We start from the raw sequence: 15,676 nt of genomic DNA, 5'->3' as shown, positions 1-15,676 counted from the left end.
GAACTGGAAGCTCATAGGAACACTAGCGCCACGCAGTGAGTGATTCTCGAACTAAATTGTTTCCTATGTGAAAGCTCTTAGTCTTCTGAGCAACTTTGCCGAAGATAGTACCCTTCTAGATGGTCCAGAACGCGAGGTATACGACGTTCAGACTGAACTGGAAGCGCATAGGAACACTAGGGCCACGCAGTAAGTGATTCTCGAACTAAATTGTTTCCTATGTGAAAGCTTTTAGTCTTCTGAGCAACTTTGCCGAAGACAGTATCCTTCTAAGTGGTCCAGAACACGAGATATACAACGTTCAGACTGAATTGGAAACTCCTAAGAACACTAGCGCCACGCAGTGAGAGATTCTCGAACTAAATTGTTTCCTATGTGAAAACTCTTAGTCTTCTGAGCAACTTTGCCGAAGACAGTATCCTTCTAGGTGGTCCAGAACACGAGATATACGACGTTCAGACTGAACTGGAAGCGCATAGGAACACTAGCGCCACGCAGTGAGTGATTCTCGAACTAAATTGTTTCCTATGTGAAAGCTCTTAGTCTTCTGAGAAACTTTGCCGAAGACAGTATCCTTCTAAGTGGTCCAGAACACGAGATATACGACGTTCAGACTGAATTGGAAACTCCTAAGAACACTAGCGCCACGCAGTGAGAGATTCTCGAACTAAATTGTTTCCTATGTGAAAGCTCTTAGTCTTCTGAGAAACTTTGCCGAAGACAGTATCCTTCTAAGTGGTCCAGAACGCGAGATATTCCACAACTACTGGCAAAATGTAGTGCTATCCCACATGTCCGACATGGTGCCCTGTGTAGCAGATTCCCGGTGGCCAATGTTCCCGGAACCACTATTTCAACATATCAACACATTCTTGACGAAATTATCTATCAAATAAGACTTTGGTTATTTGAATTGGTGAAAAAATCATCATTCTACAAGAGTTTGATTTTCTGGGTCATAATGACCCCAATGCATTATTCGTAACTTTTTTTGTGGCGCCATTTTGGTTTCACCTTAAGAAATTTTTTTTTTTTTTAAAAGACTCGTTTCTGAAAAATATTAAAAGTCAAGAAGTTTCATTACGATAAGTTAACTAACAAAAGAGATATTAATGCTTGAAATCGCGTTTTGGGTCATAATGACCCTAATGCACGACGAAGGTTAATAACTACGAAATCACATAACCTGTTTTAATATCTTGTTTTGTTTTTATTAAATTATCAAGGCATAGCTTTTACATAACAAATTTTGTTGGACAATTTCATATTGTTATAATCAAGCTATTGAAACACATTCACTACAATACATTTCAATAACATATTCACGGTGCTTCATTTACCGTTATTATAAAAAAAATATACCATCAAAACCTGAAACGCCATTTTCTTTCTTTATCATTCCTACACCTCTGGACAATTTTAAAAAAAAATCGTTAGACGAAATTTTGAGTTACGCCTTTTTAAAGGGCCTAATCCCTAAAAAATCAGGGTTTCTATAGAAAAACATCATATTTCATAACGGAAGCATGCTTCTGTCAACAAAATTTGAAACGCCATTCTCTTTCTTTATCATTCCTACACCTCTGGACAAATTTTAAAAATAATCGTTAGAAGAAATTTTGAGTTACGCCCTTTTAAAGGGCCTAATCCCTAAAAATCAGGGTTTCTATAGAAAACCATCATATTTCATAATAAAAGCATGCCTTGAAGTCCCAAATAACAAAATGTATCATAAATGATGCTACAATTTGATACTATGCGCTAGTATTAGCTATTTGTATTGATGTTTGTATAAAAAATGGCCATCATTTTTGTATCAATTGCCATTCATAGCGTGGGACGTAAGTTTTTTGTATTGCTTTTTTATAGATAAACCAAGCGACGACATGCGCCTTTGCATTCGTTAGTTTTATTGGTGAATGCCGTTTTCAATTAATAAACATACAAAAATAAGGATTGAGATGATCAATTGTAATGATAGTTCTATATTTAACTGCTAAACTACATTACCGAAGAATAAACAGGATTTAATGAAACTAAATTTTATAATAATTCTACTATAAGTATTTTTAACCTTCAAATGGGCGTAACTGAAGAATTTGACCAACATTTATTTGAAATTCAGTTTATGGGTGTGCATTAACTATATAAGTGAAAAAGTATATGAACTGTCGTTTATGTTTTTCATTGTATATTGTTCTGGCTATAATAGTAAATGAAGCCAACAACGTCCGTATCCTACAGGTTAAAGAATACTTTCCTTATACTGGCGTTATGGCTAATTTTTATACAAAATGCCGTCAATATTAGTGCATATTATCAAATTGTAGCATCATTTATGATACATTTCATTATTTGGGACTTCAAGGCATGCTTTTATTATGAAATATGATGATTTTCTATAGAAACCCTGACTTTTAAGGGGTTGGGCTTTTTGAAAGGGCGTAACTCAGAATTTCGTCTAACGATTATTTTTGAAATTTGTCCAGAGGTGTAGGGATGATAAAGAAAGAAAATGGCGTTTCAAATTTTGTTGACAGAAGCATGCTTCCGTTATGAAATATGATGTTTTTCTATAGAAACCCTGATTTTTTAGGGGTTGGGCCCTCTAAAAGGGCGTAACTCAAAATTTCGTCTAACGATTTTTTTTTTAAATTTGTCCAGAGGTGTAGGAATGATAAAGAAAGAAAATGGCGTTTCAGCTTTTGATGGTATATTTTTTTTTGATAATAACGGTAATTGAAGCACCGTGATATTTTGTTGAAGTACATGTTTTGTTATTGTTTTGCTGTTGATCAACTTATCAACAATAGCACAACAGTAACAAGTTTGGAAATCAAAGCAACAATACGACAAATATGACCTGTGCCTTTGTTTTGTTTTATTTTTGTATTCAGTTGAGAAGGAAATTTCTAAACAAATCCTCTGAAGAATTCCTTAAATAATAATCGGAAAAACACATAAAAGTTCCGGAGGAGCCTTTCGATAAATCCTTCGAGAAGTCTTCAAAAGAACTCTTGCAGAATCTTCTTAGAAATTTCAAAAGCAGTTCTGCTAAGCAATTATTAGAATTCTTGGCAGATTCTTTTGAATAACTTCCGGAGACATCATAACAAATTTTGTTCTTCAATTATTATCAATAACAAATTGATATCAAAATTTGTTATTGAAATATTTTCCGAATTCACTGTTATTAAGTTGTTATTGAAACTAACAAGAAAAGTTATTCAAATGGTTTTCCAGGAACATTTTTTTGTTATGATATTTGTTATTTTGCCGCTTATGACAGACAAGTTTATAACATAATATGTTATATTAATAACTTAAAAATAATCGATTCTATTATTCAGTTATTTTGCTCAAATAACACAGCTAATTATGCTGCTGTTATTCCCTTCAAATGAGTTGTATAATGAAAAAATCAACGTATATCTTCTATGCAATTGAGCGTCATAATTATTATTTTATATGACTCATTTCGGTAGAATAATGACCAGCTTTTCCGCACTGACTGAATTGCAAAATGAAAAACAGATGCATTATAACAAAAATCATTGCATACAACTTTGTAAATAACTAATATGCAACTCGTTTTGAAACTCGATTTTTTCAGTACTCTTCGTATTTCAGAAGGAATCCCTAAAATTTTTAGGCAACTTCTTCAAGAAATTCCAATAGAAATTTATGGATAAATCCCTACACAAATTTCAGAAGGAATTCCGTGGTGGAATTCCTGTAGGAACCCTAGGATAAGTCCTAAAACAATTCTTTGGAGTAATTCGTGAGGAAACCCATAGATAACTTCTTGAAGGTTAACAAAATAGAATCACAGGACGAGTTCTTCAAGGAATTAAGAATCGATGGATTTCTGAACAATTCCGTGGATGAATTCCTAAAGGATTTCTTGGAGATAATTGTGAAACAATTCCTTAATGACTTTTTTGAAGAAATACCTGTCGCCTGTGTGCATCGTTTACAACAAAGAGACTCGAGCAAGCGAGACGCGTTTCCCTTGTGTGCGCCGGTGTAATGGACCTTTTTTCGTTCGTTTCCCGCGAATTTCAGTTCGGTGCGCTGGGATAGCGCCAACGATCCGTCCCTGTAAGCAAGCATCCCTGAAAAATTTTCTTAAAATTTCAGCAATATGATGAATGAATGCCTCAGGAAGTGGAGGAATACCTGGAGGAATGTCTGAAGGAATGCCCTGTGGGAATCAGTTGAAGGATTCTTGGAGGAATGCCTGAAGAAATTTATGAAGGAATCTCTAGAGGAATTCGTGAAGAAATACTTGGAGGAATGGAATACCAAGTGGTTAGAGGTATTCTTGAAGGATTTCCTGGAGTAATCTCTTTGGGAATCCTTGAAGCAAGTCCTGGTTGAATCACTGATAAAATGCCTGAAGAAATACCTGGAGGAATGCCAGGTGGAATTACTGGAAGATTTCCTGGAGAAATATATGAAGAAATACCTGAATAAATGCCTGGAGGAGTTCCTGAAGGAATTTCTGGATAAATTCCTAGAGGAATTCCTCGAAGAATGCCTGAAGAAATGACTGGAGGAATTTCTGGAGGAATGCCAAGGGGAATTCCAGGAGTAACTTCTGGGAGAATTCCTGGAGCATTTTTTGGAGAAACTCTAGTAACCATTTCTTGAGTAATTCCTGCAGCAATTTGTGGAGAAATACCTAGAAAAATTACTGGAAAGGAACAAGTAGTGAACGTTAAAGTTTTCCAAGTAATTTTACAATCATGTTTTGCAACATTTGCATCATATTCATCTAATTTCGTTTGTTTCGAGTTCGAAGAAACTCTATGGTGCTGTAGAGCACACTTCGGTAGTAGGGAGTTAAAGGGCCACAAATACGTCATAAAAATGACATGATTGAAAATTTAATCTTAATACTTTCTATTTCAGCGGTTAAGGGTAAATTATTTTTATTGATGTATTTAAAACTTCATTTTTCGCTTATTACATTCCATCCAAAGTCCAACATAACCCAATTCCAGACCATTCCCTTACCAAAATCTTATCTCCTTTCTATTTACGAGGGCGTCGGTGAGTCGCTGGCACCTCGATAAATAGATATTATCCCTTCCCTTCTATCTCTTCCCTTCCACATAACGTGTTTCTTATCGTTTCAGAGAGCGAGCAATGGCGCTTAAGCCTAGGCTTGTTAGCCAGGACACAGTGTAAATGCCTGTGCCCCATCCCTGGAAGCAAAAAGGCCCATGGAGTGACAAAATTTCTTAGCTACGTCACTCCCAACGTTGGTGTTACAATATACTAAATCACTTACACTCCCATCAACACATCTACATGATCAATTCAAATACACTTACACAATCTGAATCTTATCGCTCGCTTATAGTGATTCCCAAATCAACCCATTCCAAATATCCAACTCCTTGACACCTATGGGGGCGCCGGTGAGTCGCTGGCCTTTCATAAAGTAGGTGCCATATCATCACATCCTTTCCTATCCTCGTAACGGAGAAGATGGGCGTGGCCGGCAATGGAAGTTTTCATGTCTTTTTTACTTCAACCTCTGATTGGATAGCTGTTCCTTCCCAAATAGCATTTCATAAGCAATCGGAATAGGAGTATTAAAGCTTTAGCATGACAATTTTCAGTATGCAATCTACGAATTACTCCGTTACCACGCAACGCAACGCAACGCAACGCAAATACCTAGAAAAATTACTGGAAAATGACTGGAGTAGTTCCTGTAGATATGTCTGGAGAAATACCTAAAGAAATGCCTGGAAGAATTTCTGGAGGTTTTCCAGGAGGAATTCCCAAAGCAATACATACCTAAAATTTCAATTGCTGTATTTGTTATTCCAAAGTTATTGAATAACAAACTCATAACATTTCTTGTTATTAAATGTTTCATATGTTCGATGACTTCATGATGTAATAGCAAATCTTGTTCTTTGGTTATTTTCACTGCTAAACTAGCAAATACTACATCAATACCAAACTCTGCTCAAATACCTCCAACTGTTATTGTGATGTTTTCATAACATTTCGTACAATAACGCTGCAATAACAATTTTAGGTATTAGAGCACATGTTGCTCTTCGCATGGTATTTGTAAGGTATGCCCTTCTGCTCGGGTATAGATAAAAAAATATCCTTGAGAAACGCCTGGAGGAAGGTCTGGAGCAATGCCTGGGGAAATGCCTGGAGGAATTCCTGGATGAATTTCTAGAGAAATTAAAGGAAAATGCCTGGATGAATTTCCGGACAAATACCTTGAAGAATGTCTGGAGAAATTCTTGGAGTAACTTCTGGGAGAATTTCTGGAGCAATTCTTGGAGAAATTCCTGTAGCAACTCCTGAAGTAATTCCAGGAAAAATGCCTGAAGGAATTACTGGAGAAATTGTTGGAGAAATTCGTGGAGAAATTCCAGGAAAAATGCCATGAGGATTTTTTGGAGAAATGCCTAGAATAATGCCTGGAGGAACTTCTGAAAGAGTGCCTGGAAGAATTTCTGGAGGAATGCCAGTAGGAATTTCTGGAGGTATCCCAGGAGGAATTCCTAAGGGAATACCAGGAGAAATCCTAGAGAAATCCTTGAGGAAATTCCTCGAGAATAAATTCCTGTAGTAATTTCTGGAGGAATAACTGGAAAATGCCTGGACGAACGCCTTTAGAAATTTCTAGAGGTATCCCAGGAGGAATTCCTAGAGGAATACCAGAAGAAATCCTAGTAGAAATCCCTGTAGTAAACCCCGAAAAAGGCCTGAAGGAAATCCTGGAAAAAATCCTGTAGCAATTTGTGGAGAAATTTCCGGAAAATGCCTGGAGAAATTTATGGAGGAATCCTAAAAGAAATCACTGAAAAAATGCTTAGAGAAATCCTGGTAGGGAGTAAATCCTGGAGGGATTCTTGGAAAAAATCATAGAGAAATGCCTGGGAAATGCCTGGAGGAATTCCTGGAGGAATTCTTGGAGAAATTACTGGAGGAATTCCTTGAGAAATCCCTGGAAGAAATCCCTGGAAGAAATTCCAGGAAAATGCCTGGATGAATTGCTGGAGAAATGTCTTGAAGCTTGCCTGGAGGAATTTCTGGGAGAATTCCTGGAGCAATTTATCTTAGAAACTCCTGTAGCAATTCTTGAAGTTATTTCTGGAGGAATATCTGTAAAACCTACTGGAAAAATGCCTGAAGGAATTACTGGAGAAATTGTGGGAGGAATTCGTGGAGAAATTCTCGGAAAAATGCCTTGAGGTTTTTTTGGAGAAATGCCTAGAATAATGCCTGGAGGAACTTCTGGAAGAATTCCTGGAGGATTGCCTGGATAAAATACTGGAAAATGCCTGGAGTAGTTCCTGTAGAAATATCTGGAGGAATTCCTAAAGAAATCCCATGAAAAATCCTAGTAGAAATCCCTGAGAAAGTCCTGAAGGAAATCCTGGAGAAATTCCTGAAAAAAACCCTGTACCAATTCTGGGGAATTACTAGGAAAATACCTGGAGGAACGCCTGGAGGAATCATTCATAAAAAAAATGCCCGGAGGAATTCCTTGGGGAATCCCTAAACAATTCCCGAAGGAATTGCTAGTTGAACTCCTGCAGTATTTTTTGGAAAAAAAATCTAGGAGGAATCCCTGAAGGAATCTCAAAAAGAGTTCCTGGAGGAATCTTACCTAGTGTTAACATTCAAATACATAGCATTGCTATAAAAAGTTCGATAGATCCCCAAGATTTCGTTCCAGGCTAAAAGAGTAGGGGTACGAGAGGCATGACTCCTCGCCTAAGTAGTTCACTCCCTTGCCTAACAGACTGGAACTGTTGGCGCCAACATGAATATGAAATCAATATTTCCCAATCAAATAATGAATAGAAAAAAGTGTTAACTTTCAGGTGCTGGAAAATTGCAGCAAGCAAAACGCCTTTTCCCGCTGGCAAGCAAAACTCCCGCTGGTATTTCCCGCTTTGGAATGTAATAAATTACCACGGGGCTCCAAGGAACATTCCCCAACAGCAATCACGGTGTACAGAAGGTGATATATTCCCGAAATCGAAATCTGACAGTTTTTTGATGACGTAATGGATCACTAAAATAACTAAAACGACCGATATGAAATAGGCCTTTTCATGTGACAGATCCGTGCATGCATTTGTTTACAAAGCTTGAACAACAGCTGCTAACACGAACGTGTCATCTTCATAGAAGAACTGTCAAACGCCCGAACAATCAGCTGATTTAAGACGTCAAATGAAAAGGCCCATGAACAGATAGCGCCACCGTAGCCTTGTGTGTTTGACGTAACTCGACTGCTGTCACTGTGTTACCATCCATATACGGTGGCGCTTTTGTTTTGATGCGGTGAGTAGCGGAAAAGTCGGCTTCAATGATCCATTCAAATCGTTTATAGGCGATCTAGTACTCCACCCAATTTGATCCACGTTAAAAGACGTGACAGCAATGGAAGGAGTAGGTTGCGCGAGGTTGCTATAGGGCACCGCATGAAATGCTTTCCCTCTCTTTCACTCTTACAGAAATTTTGTAAACAACAAGGCCAAGAAACGTCAAAATCCCATACAAATTCAAAACAGTGCAGTACCCTATTGGGTTGATACAATAGGGCACTGCATGTAATTACTTCCTTCTCTTTCACTCTTACAGAAATTTTGTAAACAATAAGGCCAAGAAACGTCAAACTCGCATACGAGATCAAAATAGTGCAGTGCCCTATAGGCGCGCAATCGCTTAAATTCTTAGCGCTGCAAATTAGACAATCTTTCGAATTGTGGAAAGTCATCGGTTTCCACGTCTTTTGATCGATAAATAGAAAACAGTGAAACTAGAGCTGGGCAGAATCATTATTATCACCCTACCTGCGTCGTGGTTGAATTTGGCTGCGGCAGTACTGCGATGGTGTGGGCTTTGTGGTGCTGAAAATGTTCGAAAAGTGACGCTGCTCCTCGCGGTTCGGTGATGGCGGGAAAATTAGGATTAGGTATCAGTATCTTCAGCACGATCAGCGTGCCCAGTGTGTACAGGGGCAGAAATACTTCGGCTATAGTTTTCCTGGAGTCTCTAATTTTAAGTTTAAAATTGCGAACCAGTGTCGCTCCTAACTGTTGGCAAAAAGAGCTATCGTTTAGCAATTCCTTTCCCATGATGCTCTAAAGTTATGGTGCTACGTCCCAGAGATGGTCTTATTTCAAGCTCTAGCCTTAGAAAAAAGCAAGTCTACGTATATCAGCTAAAATCATATGCAACGTGCGCTCGAAATCCACGCAAGCGATTCGCTTGTTGCTGTGCTGCAAGTATAAAAAATGTACACAAACAATTAGTCAAAACAAAACGAAAAAATCGCTTTTTCTCACGCATACAATCACAATAAGCAACCACCGGCTTCCGAATCAAAACAAGACCACGTGCTTTTGTTTACGTTTTTCACACCAACACTTGGAAGTCCACCAACACACGCGACGCCCGGTGCCATAAAATTTTCCCCACCCATACCGTTGCGTGCCATAAAAATCTCACCCCAACACACGCGAAAGGGATGGAAAAAATTATCGATTTTTCGCAAAATGTCAAAATTTTCCGGATTTTCATGCGAAAAACTCCTTAAAATCTCCGATTTCACATCAAGTTCACAAAATCACTCGTTAAATCACCACCTCCACCAATCACTAGTAAATCCACCCGCCGGGATTGCTTTTTATGACCGCTTTTCGCACTACGCCATAGTGCCATTTGAGCAACCGGATCCTACCCTCTTTGTGATCGCAGTAGCCTGGGCAGAGATTTTCCTCAAATCACCGCGTCAATCACGGCATGCGGGTGCGTTTCACTTGCTCTCGGCTCAGCTCCGAACACGTTCCACATTAGTGCGCGCACTTTCGATCCAGAATTTACCAGTTAAAAAACGGATTAAAAACAGACTCCCCAGCTTGTCACGGGCAACCTTTTTCGGGACAACATTTTCGCTACAAAACTGTTCACACACCACCGTCGGTTGTCGCTGCCGCCGCACTACTGGCGTTTGGCAGATCCCTTCCCTGTGGTGCGCCCGGTATGCGATGGAAGCGCCATAAAGGTGCGTTTTCCACCTCCCCCCGGATCCTGGCGTGCGAATCCTGTAAAATGAGGCGAAGCGACGCGTTCGTTGTCAAGACGATCCTGGAGGGTGGCCCACTTGGATGACAGTTTCGATTGAGAGGCGATGTTGGATTCACACTTGCTTTGCACAAATATTTTAGTACATGTATTCACCAGTTCTGTATGGTTACTAATGTTAAAATCATCAATGCTCTTTTCAAACTAGATTTATACGGCAACGTACAATAGACTGGGTAAAACAGGGGACATACATTTTGGCGCGGACGGTTCACCCCATTTCCTTTGTAAAGAACAAAGACTTAAATGCGCATGTGCACAACAAGCCCACAATTAATGCAAGCAGTCTTCGACTCTGATCGAATGGTCGTTTGAAAATGCCGGTATATTACTATGGGCTGTTTGCCATATCTAATTTCAGATTGAACTTATATTTTCAAAAATGGTCTTGCACGGTAATTCCTTAAAATTACTATAAACAGCAAATTTGCGTATTTTTTTTATTCAAGTTCATCTTGGAGATGCATTTAACGTGCTTTATTCAAGCTCTTAACCCGGGAGCACACAGATAAAAATAATGAGATTTACACGTCATGTAAACTTAGTGTTATGATGGTTTACATGATATATCATGTAAATTTGTGTTATATATCATGTAAACAAACAGAGTCATGCTGAATTACATGACATATGATGGAAGTTTCTGGAGGAGAAGGATGCAGCGCGGGCGGTAATGCTGCAGCATGGAACCCGACAGAATGTGGAGCGATAGACAGAAGCGGAAGCAGCAGACCCGTCTCTTCCGGGAGAAAAAGCGCCACCTGGAAGAAGCGGAGTGCGAGGAAATGGAACTGCTGTGCCGTTCACAAGAAACACGTAAGTTCTACCAGAAGCTCAACGCATCCCGCAAAGGCTACGTGCCGCAAGCCGAAATCTGCAGGGATAAGGACGGGAGTCTCCTGACGGACAAACGTGAGGTGATCGAAAGGTGGAAGCAGCACTTCGACGAGCACCTGAATGGCGAAGAGAATGTAGGCACGGAGGACCAAGGCAGCGGAGGAAATGACTATGTTAGTGCAGCAGAGGACGGGAACGAACCAACTCCCACGCTGAGAGAAGTTAAGGATGCCATCCACCAGCTCAAAAACAACAAAGCAGCTGGTAAGGACGGTATCGCAGCAGAACTCATCAAGATGGGCCCGGAAAAGTTGGCCACCTGTCTGCACCAGTTAGTAGTCAAGATCTGGGAAACCGAACAGCTACCGGAGGAATGGAAGGAAGGGATAATCTGTCCCATCCACAAGAAAGGCGACAAGTTGTAACCGTTCGCCGAATTGCTCAAGAGATTGTCAAAACGCGGTGGCTTTTGCGCCACTCTCGCGAACGAGAGACCACCGGTTCAATTTAAGGTTTGCCCGACTATACGACGACTCTTACCTCAAGGGCCTTCTCGAACGGTCTCTGGCCGAAATAAAACCCATGAACGTACCAAATCTATTATTCAAACTTACAAACTGAACCAATAACAGAAAATTTACGCAAAAAGAAACAAACAGAATAAATAACAACAAGTAAATGAAAGAAAGTATTTGAAGTGAATTTATTGTATAATCGTCAAAAGGGAAGAAACTAACTCAAATTAAAACATCAGAACAAAACAAACAATTGAATTCATTAGAATGTATATTGTCTTTCACAAAGCTCGTCAAGTGTGTGTGTATGTGTGTGTGTGTGATCATGGCCATGATTAACGTACCTGCGCAGGTTTTATTCGTTGGCGTTGCTCTCTTGGCCAATCGACGACGTCGGTGGGCTCTTCCAACTGTTCGCCGAATTAAAGGTGCGGAGGAAGGGTGTCGGCGGTCCGGTACTCTGCCCGAACGTACGTCTACCGCACGCGGGTAGGCCGGATATGTTTCCTTTGCTCCGTTTGACTGCCATTCGTTGGCGGGCGAGGAAGAGCACCAGTAGAGCACGGAAAAAATGGCATAAAGCCCCAAATAAAAAGCGTCTTTTGGACGCTTTTTTAACAACAATTAAACGCACAGGGAACAGAGCGTCTGCCCCTGGCGACAAAAACCATAATTTAAGTCACTTAACAAAAACTTAAAACTGGCAGAAGGTCGCCGAAGCTCGCTTCTGTTCTCCAGCCGACTCAACTATCAAGTCATGGAGTCAAGTCGATTTCTCTAGTCAAGTAAATTTCCTGCTATTGAAGCAGTCGTCTATTGAATCTAAAAACTATTATATACAAGTGCGCCAAATTCAAATCGCACATGGCCGTAAAACTATTTAGCGCCATCGAAAAAGTCCTATAAGATACATATAACATGAATCGTCATTAGCTTAGCCTAGACACAAACCTTACATGAAACGGATAATCTCTATTATAGGAAACGGTTCAAACTCCAATCCCAATTCAACGAATCTAATTAACGAGATTTTACTTAAAAAAGATAAAAACGTCAAAAGCTACAAATTAACTAAAATATTTAAAGAAACGAACTTTGAAATAGAAATTTAGAATAATAAAAAAAACAGATTTATCCAAATTTATCAAACTGAATTCAAACTTTATTTTACTTAAAAAGATGAAAAACGTCAAAACGTTACAAAGTTAATGTGTGAGAACTTTCGAGCGATCACCATTTTGAAACATACTGGAAAAACTTGTAATTAGAAGGCACGAAATGTTGCTAATTGGCAAATTGAGAGATGAAATTTGTGAAAAAAATCGCGTTCTGGTGGGATTCGAACCCACGACTCCGTATTCGCTAGACCGGCGCTTTAACCAACTAAGCCACAGAACAGGTAATGGTTCTGCGGAATAGAAAGCCAAACTGACTCCGAAGCCGCACCGTGAACACTCCTATTTCACAAACTCATCTCTCTTTTCGGCTTAGATGCCAATCCACAACACACTCCTGTTTGTGCCCACTACCTACAAGTGCGAGCGAGTTATTTATATGAAGCCGAGACTTACTCTCGCACTCCGCATACCTAGCCACCAGGCAGTTTGTTTTGCTGGTGTCTAATTAGTATGCGTCGAGAGCTCGGCACGGTCGGACGCTCGGACGACTGAACTGCGCCAAGTGACGCAAGCAAGGGTACAATGATACATATTGCCCATTTTACTGGCATTTTACCAGGTTAGCTGGTATGTCTGAAACATACTGGAAAAACTTGTAATTAGAAGGCACGAAATGTTGCTAATTGGCAAATTGAGAGATGAAATTTGTGAAAAAAATGTTTCAGACATACCAGCTAACCTGGTAAAATGCCAGTAAAATGGGCAATATGTATCATTGTACCCTTGCTTGCGTCACTTGGCGCAGTTCGGTCGTCCGAGCGTCCGACCGTGCCGAGCTCTCGACGCATACTAATTAGACACCAGCAAAACAAACTGCCTGGTGGCTAGGTATGCGGAGTGCGAGAGTAAGTCTCGGCTTCATATAAATAACTCGCTCGCACTTGTAGGTAGTGGGCACAAACAGGAGTGTGTTGTGGATTGGCATCTAAGCCGAAAAGAGAGATGAGTTTGTGAAATAGGAGTGTTCACGGTGCGGCTTCGGAGTCAGTTTGGCTTTCTATTCCGCAGAACCATTACCTGTTCTGTGGCTTAGTTGGTTAAAGCGCCGGTCTAGCGAATACGGAGTCGTGGGTTCGAATCCCACCAGAACGCGATTTTTTTTCACAAATTTCATCTCTCAATTTGCCAATTAGCAACATTTCGTGCCTTCTAATTACAAGTTTTTCCAGTATGTTTCAGACATACCAGCTAACCTGGTAAAATGCCAGTAAAATGGGCAATATGTATCATTGTACCATTTTGAATGCCGCCTACAAAGTGCTATTCCAGATCATCTTCCGTCGTCTTTCACCTAAAGTAAATGAGTTCGTGGGAAGTTACCAAGCCGGTTTCATCGACGACCGGTCGACAACTGACCAGTTCTTCACCGTACGGACAACAACCCTGCAAAGCTGGTGTTTGCTAACCATCCGATTGGTACAAGAAGGAGCGCAGAGAGCACGATGGGCGGACCAGGTGGAGCGTGATCTGGCGAGTGTTGGGCGTGACCGACGTTGGAGAGCTGCAGCTGCAAATCGAGTATTATGGCGGCAAATTGTTGGTTCAGTATTATCATGCATTTGATGTTAACTAAATAAATGAAATGATGGAAGTTTACATGATATTTTATTACTTCTACATGATATGTCATGTAAACTTCTGTGATATCCCACGCTCCAATCATGTGCATCATATGTCACAGAATTTTACACTCTTTTTTCGATCTGTGTACCTACTGACTATACCACACGCACCATGAATAAAAGCACGCTTGTGGTACAAAGTGTGAATGCGGTGTCGCTGAGGCTGACCGAATACGCAACTGCCGAAGGGTTAACAATTCAGTGCTATAAACTTTAATAGTGTTCAAGCATAATTAACGGCTAGGTGTGAAATCTCTAAAACAAACCGACTGGCGAAGTAAATAATTCAAAACAAAAGAAAACAACTTCATTTCAGCACCAATGTTTCAAAAGGGCAGAACTGCTTTTAGATACAGTAAAACCTCCATGAGTCGATATTGAAGGGACCATCGGCTCATGGAAATATCTTGTAGTGGAACAGAAATCCTTTTAGAGGCATTTTGGAGGGACCATCATAGTAACCCAGAAATATTTTTTTTAGTATGGAAAAATTTACCTCCATGAGTCGATATCGAGTCAAGGAACATGGACTCATGGAGGTTCGACTGTATATAACCTTTTTGCAAAGCTATAGAACATAATGTAATACCTCCCACAAAAAACACAATAGGGGTACTCACTAAACAGATTAAATTGCTGCGTAAGCCATGATTTTCTGCTTATTTGAAATGTTTCATAATTTTGCGAATAAAATAATCAAAGATTGCCTTGGTGATCGCAACGTTTAATCAGTTTAATCATTTTACGCTGTTAAGTGAATCCCCCTAATGTTTGTCGGAAAGATGAGCGTTTTGGAAAGGAAAAGATACGATCCACCGCTTGGAAAGAAGGTGATCCAGGTAAGCAGTTACATCCGTCTGAAATGGTGGTGCTCATTTATTAGTTTTTAGCATATGCTGATTTATCGACCGTATTCTATTAATAACTTGATGATTTTGTGGCTATATCGGTCTCTTTCTACTCATAGTATAAGGGAGTAGAGATCAAAGTGGATAATGAAATGATAGATATGATAGAATTCGCTAGGTAGCGAACAAGTGTGAAAATTTTTTTATAGAAGGTGAAATTAGGCAAGTAGGCCATGTATTGAACGAATACATCGAATGCGTGAAACTTCTGCCGTGCGACCTGTGCTTTTAAACAGATCGGCTTGGTTGGTAGTTTTCATACCACCTTACCAAGACTGGCAAAAGTTTCAGGCACCCGACTGCCTAATGTATTGTTCTGTTTTCATCACAAATTCTATCGATCGGTAGCTTTTTCGGAATTCGCACTCCGTTCATAGGGGTATGCCTATATCGTGGCGTGTTCTTCCTATTAGCTTTTTCGATCTTATAGGATAGAACACTTTTCTTTTTTGAGCCAAACTTTTCATATCATA

The 15,676-nt window shown here is 39.9% G+C and overlaps 1 protein-coding gene across 2 annotated transcripts in view; it reads right to left on the bottom strand.

The window, feature by feature from the left end:
- The window catches only part of LOC109426452 (cholesterol transporter ABCA5-like), a 40,865-nt gene extending 30,752 nt beyond the window's left edge, over nucleotides 1-10,113 (bottom strand). For both annotated transcript variants that reach the window (XR_009998656.1, XM_029875496.2), the window contains exons 1-2: nucleotides 9,740-10,113; nucleotides 8,850-9,278 (exon numbers count right to left, since the gene is read on the bottom strand). Coding sequence is in view for 1 of the 2 variants with exons in the window: in XM_029875496.2 (XP_029731356.2) it covers nucleotides 8,850-9,134 (285 nt within the window). In the remaining variant the exon portion in view is untranslated. The remainder of the gene's footprint in view (nucleotides 1-8,849; nucleotides 9,279-9,739) is intronic.
- Between the last annotated feature and the right edge of the window lie 5,563 nt (nucleotides 10,114-15,676).

Source organism: Aedes albopictus, chromosome 3 (assembly GCF_035046485.1).
Source record: "Aedes albopictus strain Foshan chromosome 3, AalbF5, whole genome shotgun sequence".
NCBI classification, from domain to species: Eukaryota; Metazoa; Arthropoda; class Insecta; order Diptera; family Culicidae; genus Aedes; species Aedes albopictus.
This window is presented reverse-complemented; position numbering and strand designations above follow the sequence as displayed.